The 16,916-nt window shown below is 46.0% G+C and overlaps 1 protein-coding gene across 1 annotated transcript in view; it reads right to left on the bottom strand.

Annotated features, from left to right (window-relative positions):
* Nucleotides 1-16,916, bottom strand: part of SVIL (supervillin) — a 276,068-nt gene that overhangs the window by 21,216 nt on the left and 237,936 nt on the right. Inside the window, exons 21-31 of the mRNA XM_030797621.1 lie at nucleotides 16,524-16,613; nucleotides 16,352-16,438; nucleotides 14,545-14,722; nucleotides 11,945-12,117; nucleotides 9,709-9,864; nucleotides 8,271-8,407; nucleotides 7,521-7,668; nucleotides 7,247-7,392; nucleotides 5,823-5,998; nucleotides 2,757-2,901; nucleotides 1,748-2,024 (exon numbers count right to left, since the gene is read on the bottom strand). Coding sequence (XP_030653481.1) covers nucleotides 1,748-2,024; nucleotides 2,757-2,901; nucleotides 5,823-5,998; nucleotides 7,247-7,392; nucleotides 7,521-7,668; nucleotides 8,271-8,407; nucleotides 9,709-9,864; nucleotides 11,945-12,117; nucleotides 14,545-14,722; nucleotides 16,352-16,438; nucleotides 16,524-16,613 — 1,713 coding nt within the window. The remainder of the gene's footprint in view (nucleotides 1-1,747; nucleotides 2,025-2,756; nucleotides 2,902-5,822; nucleotides 5,999-7,246; nucleotides 7,393-7,520; nucleotides 7,669-8,270; nucleotides 8,408-9,708; nucleotides 9,865-11,944; nucleotides 12,118-14,544; nucleotides 14,723-16,351; nucleotides 16,439-16,523; nucleotides 16,614-16,916) is intronic.

Genomic DNA, 16,916 nt, shown 5'->3' with positions numbered 1-16,916 from the left:
ATGCCTGTAGTCCCAGCTACTTGGGAGGCTGAGGCACGAGGATGGCTTGAGCCTGGGAGGTCGAGGCTGCAGTGAGCCGAGATTCTGCCATTGCACTGCAGCTTGGAAGACAGAGTGAAACCCTGTCTCAAAAAAAAAAAAAAAAGAACAAAAAGAGAGAAAGAAATGTCCCTCCCATTGGGGGTCCTTGTCTGACACCCCACGACTCCCTGGAAGGAGAGGCTGGAGCTGCCTGGGCCCTGGAAGATCCCCTTCCTGCTGTTTAAGAAGCCCCTGAAGTTTGGTGTGTTCAGCGGCTCAACCTCAAGTCGCCTTGCCGCTGGTTCAACCCTGACCTGCTCCACGGTCTGGTGACTGGGATCTTCAGCCCCTCCTTGTAGCCAAACTCACGGCTCTCCACATCCTGTGCTGGAGCCCCACTCTGACTCCCTGCCCGCAAAACAGGTTAATAGCACAGTTGGGTTTGAAAAGAGGCAGGCCTGGACTTGAGTGTCCAGCTCCACTCCCTGCTAGCTGTGTGGCTTCAGGCAGTTTCCTTGATGTTACTATCTTGTTCCTTATCTGAAAAATTAGCACCACAACAGAAAAGTCTCAGGGAGCCCAGCAGGCACTCAGCTAGAGGCAGGGTAAAGCCCCCAGCATCGTGCCCCAGGGGGCGAGGGGACCTCTGGGCCACAGCCTGGCTCTGCACAGCACACAACCCCATTGGCTGTGTACTCAGCGAGGCCCACCTGCTGGCTGTTCCTGCACCTGCTTTATGTCATTGATACCACATGCGTCTTGGAGACAGGGTCTGAAATATTTACTTGGTCCCTACAAAGTGTCTTTCATAGAGTAGGTGCTCAGGAAATGTTGTCAGCTGATGAATAGATGCATCTTGTATAAATCAGGAAAGAAATCCTGGTTCTGAGCCTGCAGTTTTCTGATCAGCAAACAGCTGCCTGTGCTTCCTGTGGCCCCGGGGGCAGGTGCACCTGCACAGCAAGGGGGCTGTAAAGAGGCAAAAATACTCTCTTCTGAGTTGAAATCACAGACCTGTGACCTGCATATTCTCCTAAATGGGAAGGGGTGAGGAGTGCTGTGGGAAAGGCTCCTCCTTGGCAAGGAAAGGGATGATTTCTCCAGAGTTCACCGGACTCCCCCTTTCCCCAGCGCCAAGCGTCTAGGTGAGTGTTTTGCAATGGGGTCTGTCACCATCAGGAACCGAGGAGAGTTTAGAGTCTGCATTTACTAAACCAGACCCACAAAGCACCACCCATACTCTCAGTCTCGGGAGAAACAGCCTCTTTCATTTTTCAAATAAATTTTCTGTGCATGTATTTACTATAATGTTACAGCACCATTTGGTTCCAGCTTTAAATCATGAAGATATGCTGTACTTAACGACTTTAATTGAAGCAGCACACAGCCACATGGGAAATATCACTTAGAGGCCAATCATCTCTTTCCCAGAAAAGCTCTGGGGATAGGGGCAGGGGAGGGAGAGAGGGAGCTGAGATGCCTTGACGTGCAAGTTCAATTTCTACAGGTGAACACCAGTGGCCTCGGCAATGCTAGGTTGTTAGGAATTCGGCCTTACTTCTTTTCATCTCTGTGGTTTACTAGGCGGCTCTCAAAGGCGCATGACAGCAGTGCCCCACTGCACGCACGCAGCAGAGAGCACGACAGGGTTCATCGGAGAAGCTGGCTCGCGCAGGGCTGCCAGGCAGCCTCTTTCAGCTGGAAAAAACCATAAGTGCTCACTAACCTGCTGTGCTCACCATGAACTTCCACTTGACCACATAGGCATCCCCCTCGTGGAACTGCCCGATGCTCTGTTTGGGGAGCCTGCTATAGTCGAATTCTAGGATGTGCCAGACATCCACAGAGACGCTGGTGATCTCAAACTGCCTCCTGTCATGTCCTTCCACCAGGCCATAGCCACGGCCGACGTTCACCCCATCCAGGATGGTGCCTGCTGTCGTCTGGGGCATGGACACCATCCGTGTCACATCGTATGGCTTGACATCAGCCCTGGGGTCTTCCTACAGGGGCACATGAAGACATCGGTTCAGTTGCCTGTTTCCGCAGCTATTCCTTGTCACACTCAATGCTGCTTCAGCTGTTCATGGGACAGCATAAAAATACAGCTTCCACACTCTGTCTCAGGATGTTTAACTGCAGCAAGGGAAAGGCTGCATTTCCAGAAAGACTCTGGGAGGTCTGAACACCCATCGCCACAACAGCACATGGACGCCTGAGACTCTTCACTTCCCAGAGTTAGAATTGGAGGTCTGTCTGCTGTTCTACTAGTGAATCCTGGGAAGGCTTCCTAGCTTTAAGGGTGTATGTGTGGCTGTGTGTGTGTGTGTGTCTGTGTGTCCACGGTTTTTTTTTTTAATTAAAGTATTTTAGTTGACATTATTATGGGTATGATTTGATGTGTTGATACATGCATCTGTTTCATGGGGAAGGGGGTGTGGGAAGGAGACGGGACAGGGAGGACAGGGAGATGTTGGCCAACGGGTACAAAATGACAACAGAGAGGAGGAAGGAGCTCTGGTTTTCTCCTGCGCAGTGGGGTGACTGTTTTCCAATACTGTATTGCAGATTTCAAAATAGCTAGAAGAGAAGATTTGAATGTTCTTACCACAAAGAAATGATACATCTGAGGTGACGGCCATGCGAACTATCCTGATTTGATCATTTTACATCAAGGCCACTTTTGTTGGGACCCAAACCAAGCCCCAAAGTTTGAGACTCGGTCGCCGGAATACCTTGTGCTGGGCAAGTTCCCCGGGGTTCTTCTCATTCGGTCTCTTCAGTTCCGTCCAATCCAGAAACTTCTCTTTGAACAAAATTGTCTCATTGTGTTCAGTAAGTCTCCCAAATATCGCCCAGTCGGGCCGTCCCTGTCCTTTTCTGCAGGGTGGGAGGGGGGTTGGGAGAACAGACAAGAAAAGAACCAAGATTAAGCCAAGCTTAAACAAAGGAATCTGAAACACATGCGGCTACTGGAAAAAACCTTGAAGAACTTAAGTACATATAAAACAAATGGTTTATTTTCCTGCATTTTACCAAATAATGACATTTTGTTATTTTAGTCTGAAGTCTTGCAAAGCTTTGTGTCCATAGAGTTTTTGATGTGCCTGAATGTGACATGAACTACGTCAGGACTAGACTTTTCTTACATTCTAGCAAGTTTTTTTTTCTTTTTTTGAGATAAGGTCTTGCTCTGTTGCCCAGGCTGAAGTGCAGTTGCACAATCTGTAGCTCCCTGCAGCCTCGAACTCCTGGGCTGGAGTGATCCTCCTGCCTCAGCTTTGCAAATAGCTGGAACTGCAGGTGTGTGCCACCATGCCTAGCTAACTTTTGTATTTTTTTCAATATGAGACAGGGGTCTCGCTATGTTGCCCAGGCTGGTCTTGAACTCCTGGCCTTAAGTGATCCTTCCTTCTCAGTCTCCCAAAGTGCTGGGACTACAGGTGTGGGCCACATTCTAGCAAATTCTTGTCTTTGGGATACCCTGGGGTGGCACGCTGGGTGGGGATTTTGGCAAAGGCAGGAGCTGAGGGAAAACTTTACTTGTCTACTTTAGCCGCCCAGTCACCTGCAGAGGCTTACCAAGTTGCCCCTCCAATTAATTAACACACGTAGGGAAGAGGTAGCTCCCTCCTCAATTCTCTACTATTTTATTTCATGTTACAACAAAGCTCTCCAGAGTACAGAGATTCTCCCGTCACTAAAATGAACACTCTTTCATAGATCTTGATGTGCCTTTTTGTGCACTTATTTCTAGGCCACTGTCCAGGGCAGCAGGCAAGGAGAGCACAGAGAGATAGGAAAGAAAACGGCACAGCTCCACCCAGAGGTCTTGTGTGGCCTTGGGATTTCAGAATTTATGCTGACCCCAAGAACACAGGTATTTTAGATAAAGGTAGAGCTGAGAAGATACACATGCTGCGGAGGGCGTAGCCCTGGAATAATAAGCACGATCTCTCATCCCTCCAGATCCATCTTAGGTTGTGGATCTGGCCCGGGATGCAGCCATCCCTTAGAGCAACCCGCCCTGCTGCTTCTGCCCTGCTGTGCTACTGCCTCAGTCGCTTCCTGCTTGGTCAAGACCACAGCTGCTGATGTCACAGCTGAGGCACATCAAAAAGGCTGCCTGATTCAAAGAAAGCTGCCAGATAAATCACAGAGCACAGACACTTCTACCTCATGCTCTTGTGGGACTTTAGGAATCAAACATAAGCACCTATGGAAAATGCATGGCGGTCTTGAAAGGCTGTGGTCTTTATCAGAAAATATCTGAATGACTGTCTCTTATGTCAGTCCTACTCTGCAGGCTTGCTAAGATGATGATTGAAAGGGCTCTTGGTTTCTGCTTTAGAATCTGACATTTATGTTTTGAAGCGTTGTGAGCAAGCGATGTGGCAGATTGCAGGGTGAGGTGGACAAACCTGGGCCAGGAGCCAGGGGTTTCTCTACCCCCTTCCCTGACTTACAGCTGGAACTGGGCTCAGTGGTTTCAGCCTCATTTGCTAAGAAGGGCTGGGTATGTAATCCTGGCTGCATCTTAAAATCCCTGGGAGCTTTTAAGACATATTGACACATAAGCTATAACTCACATGAATCGAAAACACATCTCTGGGGCTGGGCTGAGCAAATGCCTTTTTTTAAAGGCCCCTCAGGTGATTCTGTCTCAGAGATGTTGAAAACCAGTGGGTTAGGAGCTCAGTCATCTACTTTCAGATCTGTGATTATGCCACTATTAAATACAGTTGGCCATCACATAGATTTTATGCTTTAGCTTGTTCTTTTTTCCTTTGCTATACCAAATAAAATCTTCTGAGCTGTAGTTCCAGTCCTTAAAATAATGGTTGTTACCATACTGAGGTTAAACATTAGTGCATTTGCTTAAAAAAGACTTTAAAACTTATCACACTGCCATAATTTTTAATGGTTTCTATAATGATTAATTAATAAGAAAATCAGTAATTGGATTTTAAAGCAGGAAACTAGGCAGGAAAGTTGAAATTCATAGACCAATTCAATGGAAAACATTAAAATGTATTGGGTGATGCCCAATATTCTATGCTGTTTGGTGGTTCACTGGTTTCTAATCTATTATAACGGCACCCATAGTTAAAAATCACTAGTTTTTTCTTTTTTTGGTCTGATAGTTGAAAAAACAACAACAATCCTTTGCATGTAGGAATTCATTCTTCCAAAATCATAATTTCCGACTTTGCACATATTCTATTGAATTGCAAAAATGACTTTAAAGAATCTAGTGCATGCAGGGAATATTACAATTGCAATCATTATTTTAACACCATCTCCTCCCCCTCTTCCCTTCCCAAAAGGTATAAAGACATAAACATCATCTTCTGCCAAATAAATCCTGGAATTCGAGGGTGATTCTGGGAAGGTATGAAATTAGAAGGAGGCATGTTGCTTTTGCACCTTCACATCAATGGCTGAATTCCAGACCTGGGGAAGCCTTTCAGATCCGCCTGTAATTTGTTTAAACAATTGCTGTTCATCTGCCACAGCAGCACCTGGAATGCCGCAGGGGGGATCTTGCAGCATTTCTTGCTCTCTTCAATAAATCAACTATAACAAACCTCTTCCAGAAGACTACGACATCCATATTTCCACAATAGTTATATAAAAGTTAAAGAACTGTTCCTTTTGTGAATATTCACAGTCCACTGCATATAATCGTTTATGAAAACTGAACCCTATAAAGAGTGAGAGTAGAGGACTGTGGTGAGAACAGAGGGATCAAAGGGAATCAGCTCGCTCAGGGAGCCGTTCCCAGGTGGCGGCAGGAGTACCTGGGGATAAGCGGATTGCATTCTCCAGGATCCAGGGGATTGATGTCACAGTTCTCATAGTCAAAGGTTCCATTCCATAAGTGCTTTGCCAGCTGAAATGCTATTTTTCGTTGTGCTAACGTGACTTCTTTCCCATGCCATACATAAACTTCACTACCAAAATCAAACACCAGTACCTGGGAGAAATGGCACAAAAGAATTTGTTAACTTCAAGAACGTGCAACAGTTGAATCAGGTGCAACAGGGTCTCTGTTGACAGTGAGTCAAACGGAGGAAGACAGAAATCCTAATGGGGCGACCAGCACAGACACAAAAAGGCCAGATCTCAGCTGGCACTGCCCCACCAAGCCAGCCTCTGCCCTGCGGGCATGATTCCTCCTCCCAGTGTCCTAAGTGGCCAAGATAATGTTCCCTCCTCTGAACTCTCAACCTGCTTACAACTTGCGATTCACAAGAATTCTTTAAGCACATCTTCCTGTCGACTTCCTCCCTCTCCCCCTGTTCCTCCCCCTCTCATGTGCTCATTCATTCACTTAATATATACACAGAGGCCAATTCATATATGCCAGGCACTCGTGGTCCAATGGTGTCTTCTCTCCTGTACACAATTCCAAGATCCTTAAGGGCAGTGATCAGATCATAGCAATACACACAGGAGGGGTTGATTACTAAGTGTTTGCTGAATGAATACATGAATGTAATGCTATTTCTTATTTTCATGGTTCATTTTGTTCTTTCTCTTAGAATGATTTCTCCCTTCACTTCCAGCAATTCAAATTTTGCTTAACTCTAAACTAGGCTCAGTTTCACTTTCTATGTAAAATTATTCCTGAAGATTTATTTTTCTGTGACTTTTCCCTCATGTAAATGCCCATACATGTCACACAGTCAACCTTGCTCCAGATTACATTCCTTCTAATACTCTTCTGCCCAATTAAACTTAAGGGCCTGTGTGTCTTTCACTTTCTCAACACTTAGCATGCTTAATGGTACTGGAAATGTATGTAATTAATAAATATTTACTGCTGAGACAGGACAAAAACAGCACATTAATTGGGAAATCCATAAGTTATATATACATGCATCTAGTGTTCCTCAAATTTAAGGATTTAAAAATATTTTATTATAATGTTTATGCAAAATGCAAAAGATGGGGCTAAGAAGTATTTGTATTTTGCCTAAGATATAAAAGCCTTCAATGATCCATGCCACCTCTAAATTATATTCTGGATTCCATATTAGCATTTAAGATACCAGTAATGGTTTGAAATCACAAATATCCTTTAAAAAGCTGTAAATGTTCTACAGTGGGTACTGACACTGGCTAACCTTTATTGGGCACTTACTCTCTAATTTATTGGGCAGCCTGTGCTGAGTGCTTTCAATGTGCTTTCTCACTGAAGGGCAGAGCCCACGGACTGTACCTCTTTGGGTTGCAGAAGGGAGCACTTTGGAATTTTCCCCCAGTAGTCGTCATCAGGAACAAGTTTGTCATCCATGAGACGGTAAATGCAGTTAGTTTCTATTATGGCTGCTTCATAGAGTTCATCTTCTTTTGGGTCTCCAGCAGCTTGGGGATAAGAATAACAGGAGAGCATCACATTTTACATTGCAAAATAGCTAGTTTAGAAGAATGACCTAAGGGAGAAGAAAGGAGATTCAAGTCTTGTCAATCTCTGAAGTACAATGAAGTCTTACACTGGTAACTGGTTTGGCCACCCAGAAGCTTCCAGAAGTCTTTGGCTGCATGAGTGTGTGTATTAATTCCTTCTTCAATGGTTTGGATATAAGTAGCTCTACAACCAAGTTCCCTCTTTGTCTGAATTAAAGTTGCAAGTTCTGAGGCCTAAAAAAGAAAGGAACACAATTACCCGGGTAGAAAAGCCCTTGACTAGACCCAGTGGCAAATGTCAAAACTAGAGGGAGAAACAGTGTGTGCCTGCAAGGAAAGCCTTGTGACCACGGGTGTGGGTGGATGCTGGTTACTGGGTATTTTCAATGACCTCAAGAAAACGTAACTGAAAGACCAGGGAGTATCAATTCTTTAGAGCAATAGTTCTTCATCTTCAATAGGTCACATGTGATGCTTTTAAAAAACACTATTCTTTGGGCTTTACCCCATGACAGTCTCATTCAATAGGTCTATGGCAGAACTTCACAGCTACCTGGGATAAAGGACTTTAAAGTGGGGCCACTTCCTTTTTTACACAGGAGTAGGAAGGAACCCAGGACCTAAACACTGGGGTGTAGGTCATAGTTCTAAAGCATCCTATTTAAACATGTAATGAAGGCTTGAGAGACATTCAGGAAAAGAAATCCTGCCTATCCCTTCTCACTTGAATGCAACACCTGGCGTTTGAGAAGCTTTGTGACTGACGCCAGGAAGAACACTCCACCGGTGTGTAAAGGAGATGTTAGCTAAAGCATTTTTATTTTTCAGGTACCAACCTTCGCCTTTTCTATGACGTTTGCAAACTCTCCTACCCACAGGAAGCAGCAGTGGGGGGAGAGCAGGAGGAAGCAGTCCCCACTGTTGAGCGCCGAAGCTCGAGGTTCCACCAGCCTGGTCTGCACGTGTCTTCTTCCTGAACACAAGGCAGACAGTCACCGTCTTTCCAGACAGAACGGGGATAGGACGCACCCCACATCGGAAGCATCCCTGCTGTGGATGCTTTCATTTCTAGAGTCTTGTCTGGCTAATAAGAGTTCCCATGGCCCAGAGTGGCAGCAAGGGGATTTAGAAAGGGCATGATGATGGCACTAGCGGCTGCTTCTGTGGTTGATGCTTTCCCAAGTGTCACCCGCTTCTCAGGACCATTATCAGTGTCATGTGCGTGGGTTAATGAAGGCTCCCCCTTCCAGGGAGATGAGCACACAGGCTCCTTTTCTCTCCTTCACTCTTCTCCCAGGGCCTTTCTCTCCCCTGGCCACCTCGTGCACCCAATTACATCTGTGGCCCAGGCAAGGGAAGCCACGCCTTCAGGAAGGGTCGGATCTTCCCCTGGGGAGTTTCCACTATGAACCCTAGGGGCCTCTCGACAGGAAGGACAGAGCCACTGCCTTCTGTGGCTTTCAACACCTTCTCCTAAATATTTATTGATTTTGAGCTTTCCACAATTAAACTGATCATGTAGACTCCGAGTTAGGACTCAGGACAGAGATCGGTTATTTGAGCTTGTCACTAGTCTTTTTAAATACACACAATAGGATAGTGGTTACACAGAAACATGCAGGAAACCCTCCTGGAGGGAGAGGATATTTCCTCCATTCTCATCTCAAGGATTCATCTATACAGTGGCCACCAGGAGGCAGCTGAGTCTTTTTCCTCATGGCCCAGAGCCCCCTTGGTTCATCTTTGGAATCTCCCTTGCTACAGACAGGAAGGGCACTGGAGTGGAATGCAGGTGGGCTTCAACTGCGTCGACCTTCCCTTGATTCCTTCTCCAAGCTGTGTCTTCCTCCCTGGTTCTGTACTGACTTGGGGAGAACTGGGCAGGGAGCAGCGAGCCCCTCTGATGACGTAGGGCACCTCTGGTAACTGCATGGATGTGTGGCTGCTTCGTGGGGCACGGGGCACCAGGAGTAAAAGCTGGGATTCTGGAGTGGGGGGACCTGGGTTCGAATCCAGCTCTGCCACCCAGTAGCTGCTGGGACCCCAGACACATTCCTGCCTCTGGAAGCCGTGGTGGGCAGAATACTTCCTATGTCATGGGATTTGGGGAAGCTTAAGAGACAGGAGGTTGCATAGCAAGGAACACACAGTAGGTTCTCAAAAAGCGTGTGTTCCTTTCCTGGCACAGGCGATGAATTACAGAGTCAGGACTCCATATGGGACCAGACAGAAACCACGGGTCCTGAGTGACCGTGCCAGGCTGCTCTGAAACACCTTTAATCTGCAACAGCATCAGCCTCTTGTAGGGCACAGCGCTGTTGTTAGAGTTCTGTTCCGTCAGGTTGACGCTCCGCAGGCTGACGTTGCTGAAGTTTTCTTTACTAGCCAAACCCGCCAGGGTGACTTCTGAGAAGTTGGAGTTGGAAGACACTGGGCGGGTTGAATAAGGAAACACAACACAGGAGGTTCCGTTACAATCACAATATTTACAGTCAGAAATTATTCATAACTGACTCAACACCTTTGTCTTTTCAAGTTAATCCCGAGAGGGGAAACATACTCAAGTTTGATTAAATGTGCAATTCAATGCTTAACCACCGTATTAAGAATTAGGTACAGCATTGAAAATATAAACTGCTTGTTGACAAGTGTCACACCGCGCTGTGCAGAGGGACAAGAACTGAGTGATGATGTGGACCAGCTACTTCAGCAGAAAACCAGGAGCTGGATTCACTTGTTGCAATTCCACTGAAAGCTGTTCTAAATCCTAACAACTTTTAGATGCCCAAATGTATGGATGCCAGATGACTATTAGACAGCTTTCACTAAAAGCCTTTATACATAAAGAAAACAAAAAAGTAGACACTCTGTAAGGGATGATTAGGTTCTAATCTTTATCTGAAGGCAAAGTGATCAGCCAGATGATACCTTGAGGTCTTCTGCTCTTAGAGTGAAGACTGTAGTTATAAGATGGGTTTTCACTGCAAAACAGCAAACATCTATGGATTGGTCAGTCATCACTAATCCAACCCCTGAGCCCCCAAAAGTGGAGGCAGAGGAAACGTATGTAAAATCTGTGCCAACATTTATTTCTCCAACTTATTGTTTTAAGAATGTATATGCTGGAGAGAAATTCAGAAATTTATTTCACTGGGATTAGGTTTGAAGACATATAACACCACTTGTCAATTCGTTATGGTGTTGTGGTTTTTAAATACACTTTTTTGTTGTTGTTGTTGAGAAAGGGTGTGGCTCTGTCGCCCAGCCTGGAGTGCAGTGGTGCAATCATGGCTCACTGCAGCCTTGACCTCCCAGGGTTAAGTGAGCCTCCCACCTCAGCCTCCTGAGTAGCTGGGACCCCAGGTGAGTGCCACCACACCTGGCTAAATTTTTTTATTTTTTGTAGAGATGAAGTCTTGCTATGTTTCCCAGGCTGGTCTCAGACTCCTGGGCTCAAGTGATCCTCCTGCCTCTACCTCCTGAAGTGCTGGGATTACAAGCATGAGCCACCATGCCCAGTCTGAAATATACTTTCTTAGTAAACCAGTTATAACGAAAAGACTCAACCACTTCATCTAAATACTATATTTCTAAGAAAAACATTAGGAAATAGGTCTATGAGTGTTATGGGAAAATGAAAGTTATAGCAAGATTATTCCAAAAATCAAGATTATGCATGCTATCACCTCAAACCAAGAAAATCACTGTTTCAGAATGATGGAACCCCACATGACTGGGCAGATGAGAGCAGTGTGGCTCAGCCTACAGTGAGACTGAGAGTCTGGAGCCCATCTCCTTGCCTTCATTCATCACCCGCGCCAGCTTCCCCTGCTCCCACCAGCCCACATCCCAACTCCGAGAAGCTCAGGGTCCTACCAAGAACGATCTGAAAAGCACTGGCATTTGTGTTAATTAATAATGTAAAAATCTAGGATTAGATACTCCAGTGATTTGAAGTGTTTTACTATGAGACCAAACGACTCTTTTACTATAAGAGATCAAACGACTAATAAGATTAAATGAAGAATGTGTGTTCAGGATCTACAGAGCTGAAAATGGCTGAATTACCATACTAAGAAATATCCATCTCTTCTAACTTCCAGAAAAAAACTCAACAAAACAGGGTAATTTGTAACCAGGCATGGTGGCTTGTGCCTGTAATCCCAGCACTTTGGGAGATCAAGGTGGGAGGACTGTTTGAGGCCAGAGAGTTTGAGATGAGCCTGGGCAATATGATGAGACCCCAGTCTTAAAAAAAAAAAAAAAAAAACCCCAGGATAATCCGAATTAACTAACTAAACAGGTGATACACACTGTGAGAATTTCCATGAAAAATCTTTAAAGTCTAGGTAAGCGTGCACATGTATGTGCAAACTTACTCCTTTTTACTTCATGAGGGTCTTCTGAGCACCATTAATGGCCTTCACAAGGCAGAAAACCAAGCAATGAGTAAAGCATCGGAAGAAGCCATTCCCAAACACAGAAGCAGGGTGGGGGTTCAAATACTCACTCTTTTCTACTTTCATCCGCTTTGACTCCATGAAAGCAACGTTTAATCTCTGCTCAGTGTATTCCTGAAGGAGATCTTCTCTTGCCGCCAGCATTTTCAGGGGGTTTTTGGAGGCCTGAACCCGGCGCTTGGGCCTAACTGCCCGCTTGTGCTCGGCCACAGAAGACGTCAATCTGCGGATGGAAGCAGAGTCGCGGTCCCAGTCTGTGCCACCACCACACCTAGATGACCTGGGGGTCTCGGACTCCACAGTGTATTTCCTGATTTTGTTACACATCTTGCAACTCCTCCTCCCACCGCCACTCCCCTGACACGGAGTCGTAGATTCTTGGAGATGGAAGAGGGATGCAAGCCCACTGAGTTCAAATCTCAGCCACGCCCGGACGCCCCACTCATGCCCCTTGGTCTCCGCCTGGGAGGGTGTGGAGTACTTCTGGGCAGCTCATGGCTCTGCTAGACAGCTCTAGGGTTTAGGGAGCTCTTCCCTCTCCTTACCGCGCCCATGCACACGTCCTTATTCTCGCTTTGGAATCATACACCCATGTCTACTTGTCCGTCTCCGGCAAGCCCTTCGGGAATTTGCAGACCACGGCTCCTTGACGTAATCCTCTTCGCTCAGACTAAACTTTCTCCCTATGCAATAGCTTTCGGTCCCCTTACTGACCCTCCATGACTAGCTTCCACTCAACTCACTGCCCCCCTCTGAAAAATAACCACTTTTTGGAAGAATATATTGAAATAAAATAGGCCCGCAACCATCTGTGACCACCCCACATTCTCACAACTCTTTGGGGTGGAAAACCAGACTAGGCGAGGTGAGCAGACTGAGCGAAGCGATCTCTCAACAGACTCCTGCTGCCACCCTCCACCTCCAGCTGCGCGGGCCTCTGTGCCCAAAAGGCGTCTTTACGTACCATGGTGTCATATGTGTGTGTCAATGTTTAAATTATGATATACAACTATTTAAACAGTGACATTGTGTCGGCGGAAGATTGAGAAATGGTTAAACCGCTATGTATGCAAATACCCAAAATACTATTTTGAAGTAGAAAATGGCAAAGGGCTCATTTTTTAAAGTAGGAAATTAAAACATGCAAACTGAAACAAATTGAGCAAACTGGAATATGCAACGAATTTATCCGGAGCAGCTTGTAGAAAATGATGATACGTCACTCTGACAATTTCGCAGTTAAGACCAGATGGATGTGGTGGACTGCCGTGGGTGGAGCCTGTCTAGCGTGTCTCCCTCTGCTTCTGGTAATAGCATCTGGATTTTCCTTTGGGGAAACCACCTCATTGCGCCCCCACCGTGGCTCTAAAGGAGACCCAGAGACCCGCCTTTAGCCAGTCAGCATCTTCTATCCCATTGGCCACAGTGACTGGTTTGGGGATGGACACGGGGCTCAAGTTGAAGCCAAGAAAATCAAACCTGGAACTTCTGCTGGGACTACTGGGAAGAGAAGCTACCAGTGCTGGGCTGGCCAGGGAGGCAGCCTTGTGACTCCAGAGCTGAGGTGTCCATCTGCCGCCAGGCCACTGCCTGACGGAGAGTGAGGCCAGCCCAAAGGAAAACAGCCAAGACAGACTGTGTTCTGAGGGGCCTCTAGAACCTGAGACCACATCTGCACTGTTCAGCGAGTGACCCAGTAAACCCCGCCGCACTGTGCAGCGACTGAGCCGGTAAACCCCTCCGCACCGTTCAGAGAGAGAGCCAGTAAACCCCTCCGCACTGTTCAGAGAGAGCCAGTAAACCCCTCCGCACTGTTCAGCGACTGAGCCGGTAAACCCCTACGCACCGTTCAGAGAGTGAGTCGGTTTAAAAACCCTCCGCACTGTTCAGAGAGAGAGTCGGTTTAAAACCCCTCCGCACTGTTCAGAGAGAGAGCCAGTAAACCCCTCCGCACTGTTCAGAGAGAGAGCCAGTAAACCCCTCCGCACTGTTCAGCGACTGAGCCGGTAAACCTCTACGCACTTTTCTTTTTGCTGAAATGAGTTCGAGTTGGGATCTTTTTCTTGGCACTTGGAACTGACGGACTCCTAATACCATAATCACTTTTCCTAGTTGGTTTAGTCATGATCCCGTGGGAAGAGAAACCCTTAGACATCAATGAGAAAACCTGCAGATCTATTGATTTTATAAATGATTGGAAGCTAAGTAACATGCCTTACTGATTTTCTAGTTAGCTGTACTAATATGAGCCCATCTCATCCAAATATTTTGCAAAATTATGAGCAAGAATTCAATATGTCAAATGAAAGACAGGCGTTGAACTCTCTAAGTGGTATAAACCTAAAAACTGCAAAACAATATTCAAGTTATGTGAAAAATCCAGTGACGCCCTCTTTATGGCACAGGACAAGCATCTGTGGCCCACGCAGTCTGCCTGCATGCACATCTGCTCTGCATGTTTTATCTGCTGCGAGGCTCCGTGCCCCTGGCTCCTGCAACACCGTGCCCTGGCTCTAGAATACTTAACACCCCTGTGACGGAGTTAGAAGGAGAAGGAGGCCACACTGGGGGAAGAGCCTCATGGATGTGCCCTGTGCAGGCGAAGGAAGCCCTTCTCAGTGGAGGAAAGACGGAGACCCAAATAACTCACTTGGGTGCATAAGGATCGAAAATGACATCGAAGTCCTCGTCCAGCTCCACAGGACTTCTCGGCATATTATAATCCATGCTGCGGTAAAATTTGGCAAAGGTTTCATCATCATCTGGCTTCATCACCTCCTTCACGGATTTGCCAGTGACAGTGAGCACCGTTTCGTGCATCCCGCCAGCTGTCAACAAACAAGCAAAAGATGTAAGAGTTTTATAAAAACAAGGATTCCAATTATGCTTCACAATAGTTTAAAAATTCTACTTCCTCCTAAGTTCCGGAAGTGGAAGAAACACGGTTGTGATATACAGGGTCCTGCAGTTGCTTCCCAGGCCCTTACTTAATCTCTGACGTAAGGACTTCCCACCTGAACAAATCTTCTGCAGTAAAATGGGAGAGAGGGAAGCTGACCGTACTGCACACACGAGCCCACTGAATGCTTCTGAACCTGCCCTTGCTTCTGTTGAGGGTAGGTGAACCAGCCTCAGCCTCGTTCTACATGAAGGGTTGGCAAACTTCTTCCGAAAAGGGCCAGCCAGTAAACATTTTAGGCTTTGCATGGGGAGGGGTGGCATGGGGCCTGTGTTGCAACAACCAGTTCTGCTGTCTTAATGCAAAAGCTATTGACAATAGTTCACAAATGGGCATGGATATGTTTCAATAAAACTTTATTTACAAAAACAGGGCTGGGCATGGCGGCTCACGCTTATAATCCCAGCACTTTGGGAGGCTGAGGCTGGGGAGGCTGAGGCTGGGGGATCGCTTGAGCACAGGAGTTCAGCCTGAGCAACATGGTGGGACCCCATCTCTACAAAAACAGAAAAAAGATTAGCCAGGCTTGGTGGTGCATGCCCATAGTCCCACCTACTTGGGAGCCTGAGGTGGGAGGATTGCTTGAGTCCAGGAGTTCAAGGCTGCAGTGAGCTATGATGGCACCACTGCATTCCAGCCTGGGTGACAGAGCAAGACCCTGTCTCTAAAAACAAACAAACAAGAGAAAACAAAAGCAGGTGGGCAGCTGGATTTGGCAGTGGCCATTGCTTGCTGACCCACTGGATTTGGCAGTGGCCATTGCTTGCTAGATCACTTCTCCATGTGTGTAATAAATGCTTTGCTAATTGGCATTCCTTGCCTAGCGAGTTCAGTGATTATATTACACTTTTATATTTCTGTTCAGTGGTGGTTGTATTATTTTCAACCTTTTAGTGGTCACTGTCAATAGCAGGGACTCCCAGCGCCTAGTATTTGATGTTTCCAGGATTGGACATTTTAATCAAAAGATAAAGGGCTGTTTTTGCATATTGCTCTTTTATTTGGTATACCTCATTGACTTTTATATTGAAACATTTATTTCAATATTCATTTGCCATAATTTTCTTTTAGAAATCGTTTGTGATTATATGAAATAATATTAGCTTTTACCTTATTGGAAATTGATAACATACAATTTAAAGTTCACCAAGCCCAAGATCACGTTGATTTTGCCGACATATAATAATCTTTCAGAGTTATAAGCAAAATCACTCAGTTCACAATTCCAATTGGATTACATCCCAAGGGTTTAGATTCAAGAAAAAAATGTATTATTGGAAGTCCCCAATTTAGTACGTGATCAAGTGAATCAGGGCTTGTTAATCTAATCAGTCTTGACCAAAACTTCATTTTTTTGAAGGTAACAACAAAGATAATGATTACGGTATGAATTAGGAAAGCCATAATAGAAAGAAAACAATTTAGCTGAGGAAGAAAAGCAATCAGAATTAGGATTTAGAGATTCTGAGAGCAAAGCCTTCTGGCTTCCAGTAGGTACCTTTGTTATTCAGCCTTCTTAGAAAGGTTTCCAGCCTGTCCAACTTCAGGTCCGATTCTAACTGCATATCTGGTCTGGCTTCGATATCTAGGCAAGCAGAAACTGTCAGTGAGACTGCATCACTAAGGCCTCTTCTGATTACACTTGGTGTGGCCGGGCCTTGGCGACTTACCTTCCAGGGGTTTGGAAACGGGTGTGGTGCCTCTTGTTTTACTGCAAATGGGTGAGGCCACTGGGGTTATGGCAGTGGGTGACGCCAAACCTGTGGAACACACAGACAAGCTACTGAGCATCTCAGAGTCACTTCGGGAAATCTCCGGGACCCTGACGGATCTCCAGGAGTCCCAGGGTAGATGGCACAACACATAAGAATTTACACATATGCAGGCACACACACACACACACACACACATTTCACAGGTACCGCGACTGTGGGACAACCAACTGCAAACGTAGACTGGATTTTATTATTTCCAAGGACTGCAGTAGCTGACAAGCCGATATTCCAAAATGAATGGTGAAGAAGTGGGAAAACATGTCCATGACACGTTAACTTGGGCGAAAG

Source organism: Nomascus leucogenys, chromosome 18 (genome assembly GCF_006542625.1).
Source record: "Nomascus leucogenys isolate Asia chromosome 18, Asia_NLE_v1, whole genome shotgun sequence".
NCBI lineage: Eukaryota > Metazoa > Chordata > Mammalia > Primates > Hylobatidae > Nomascus > Nomascus leucogenys.
The sequence above is the reverse complement of the archived record's forward strand: the minus strand, read 5'-3'. Positions and strand labels throughout refer to the sequence as shown.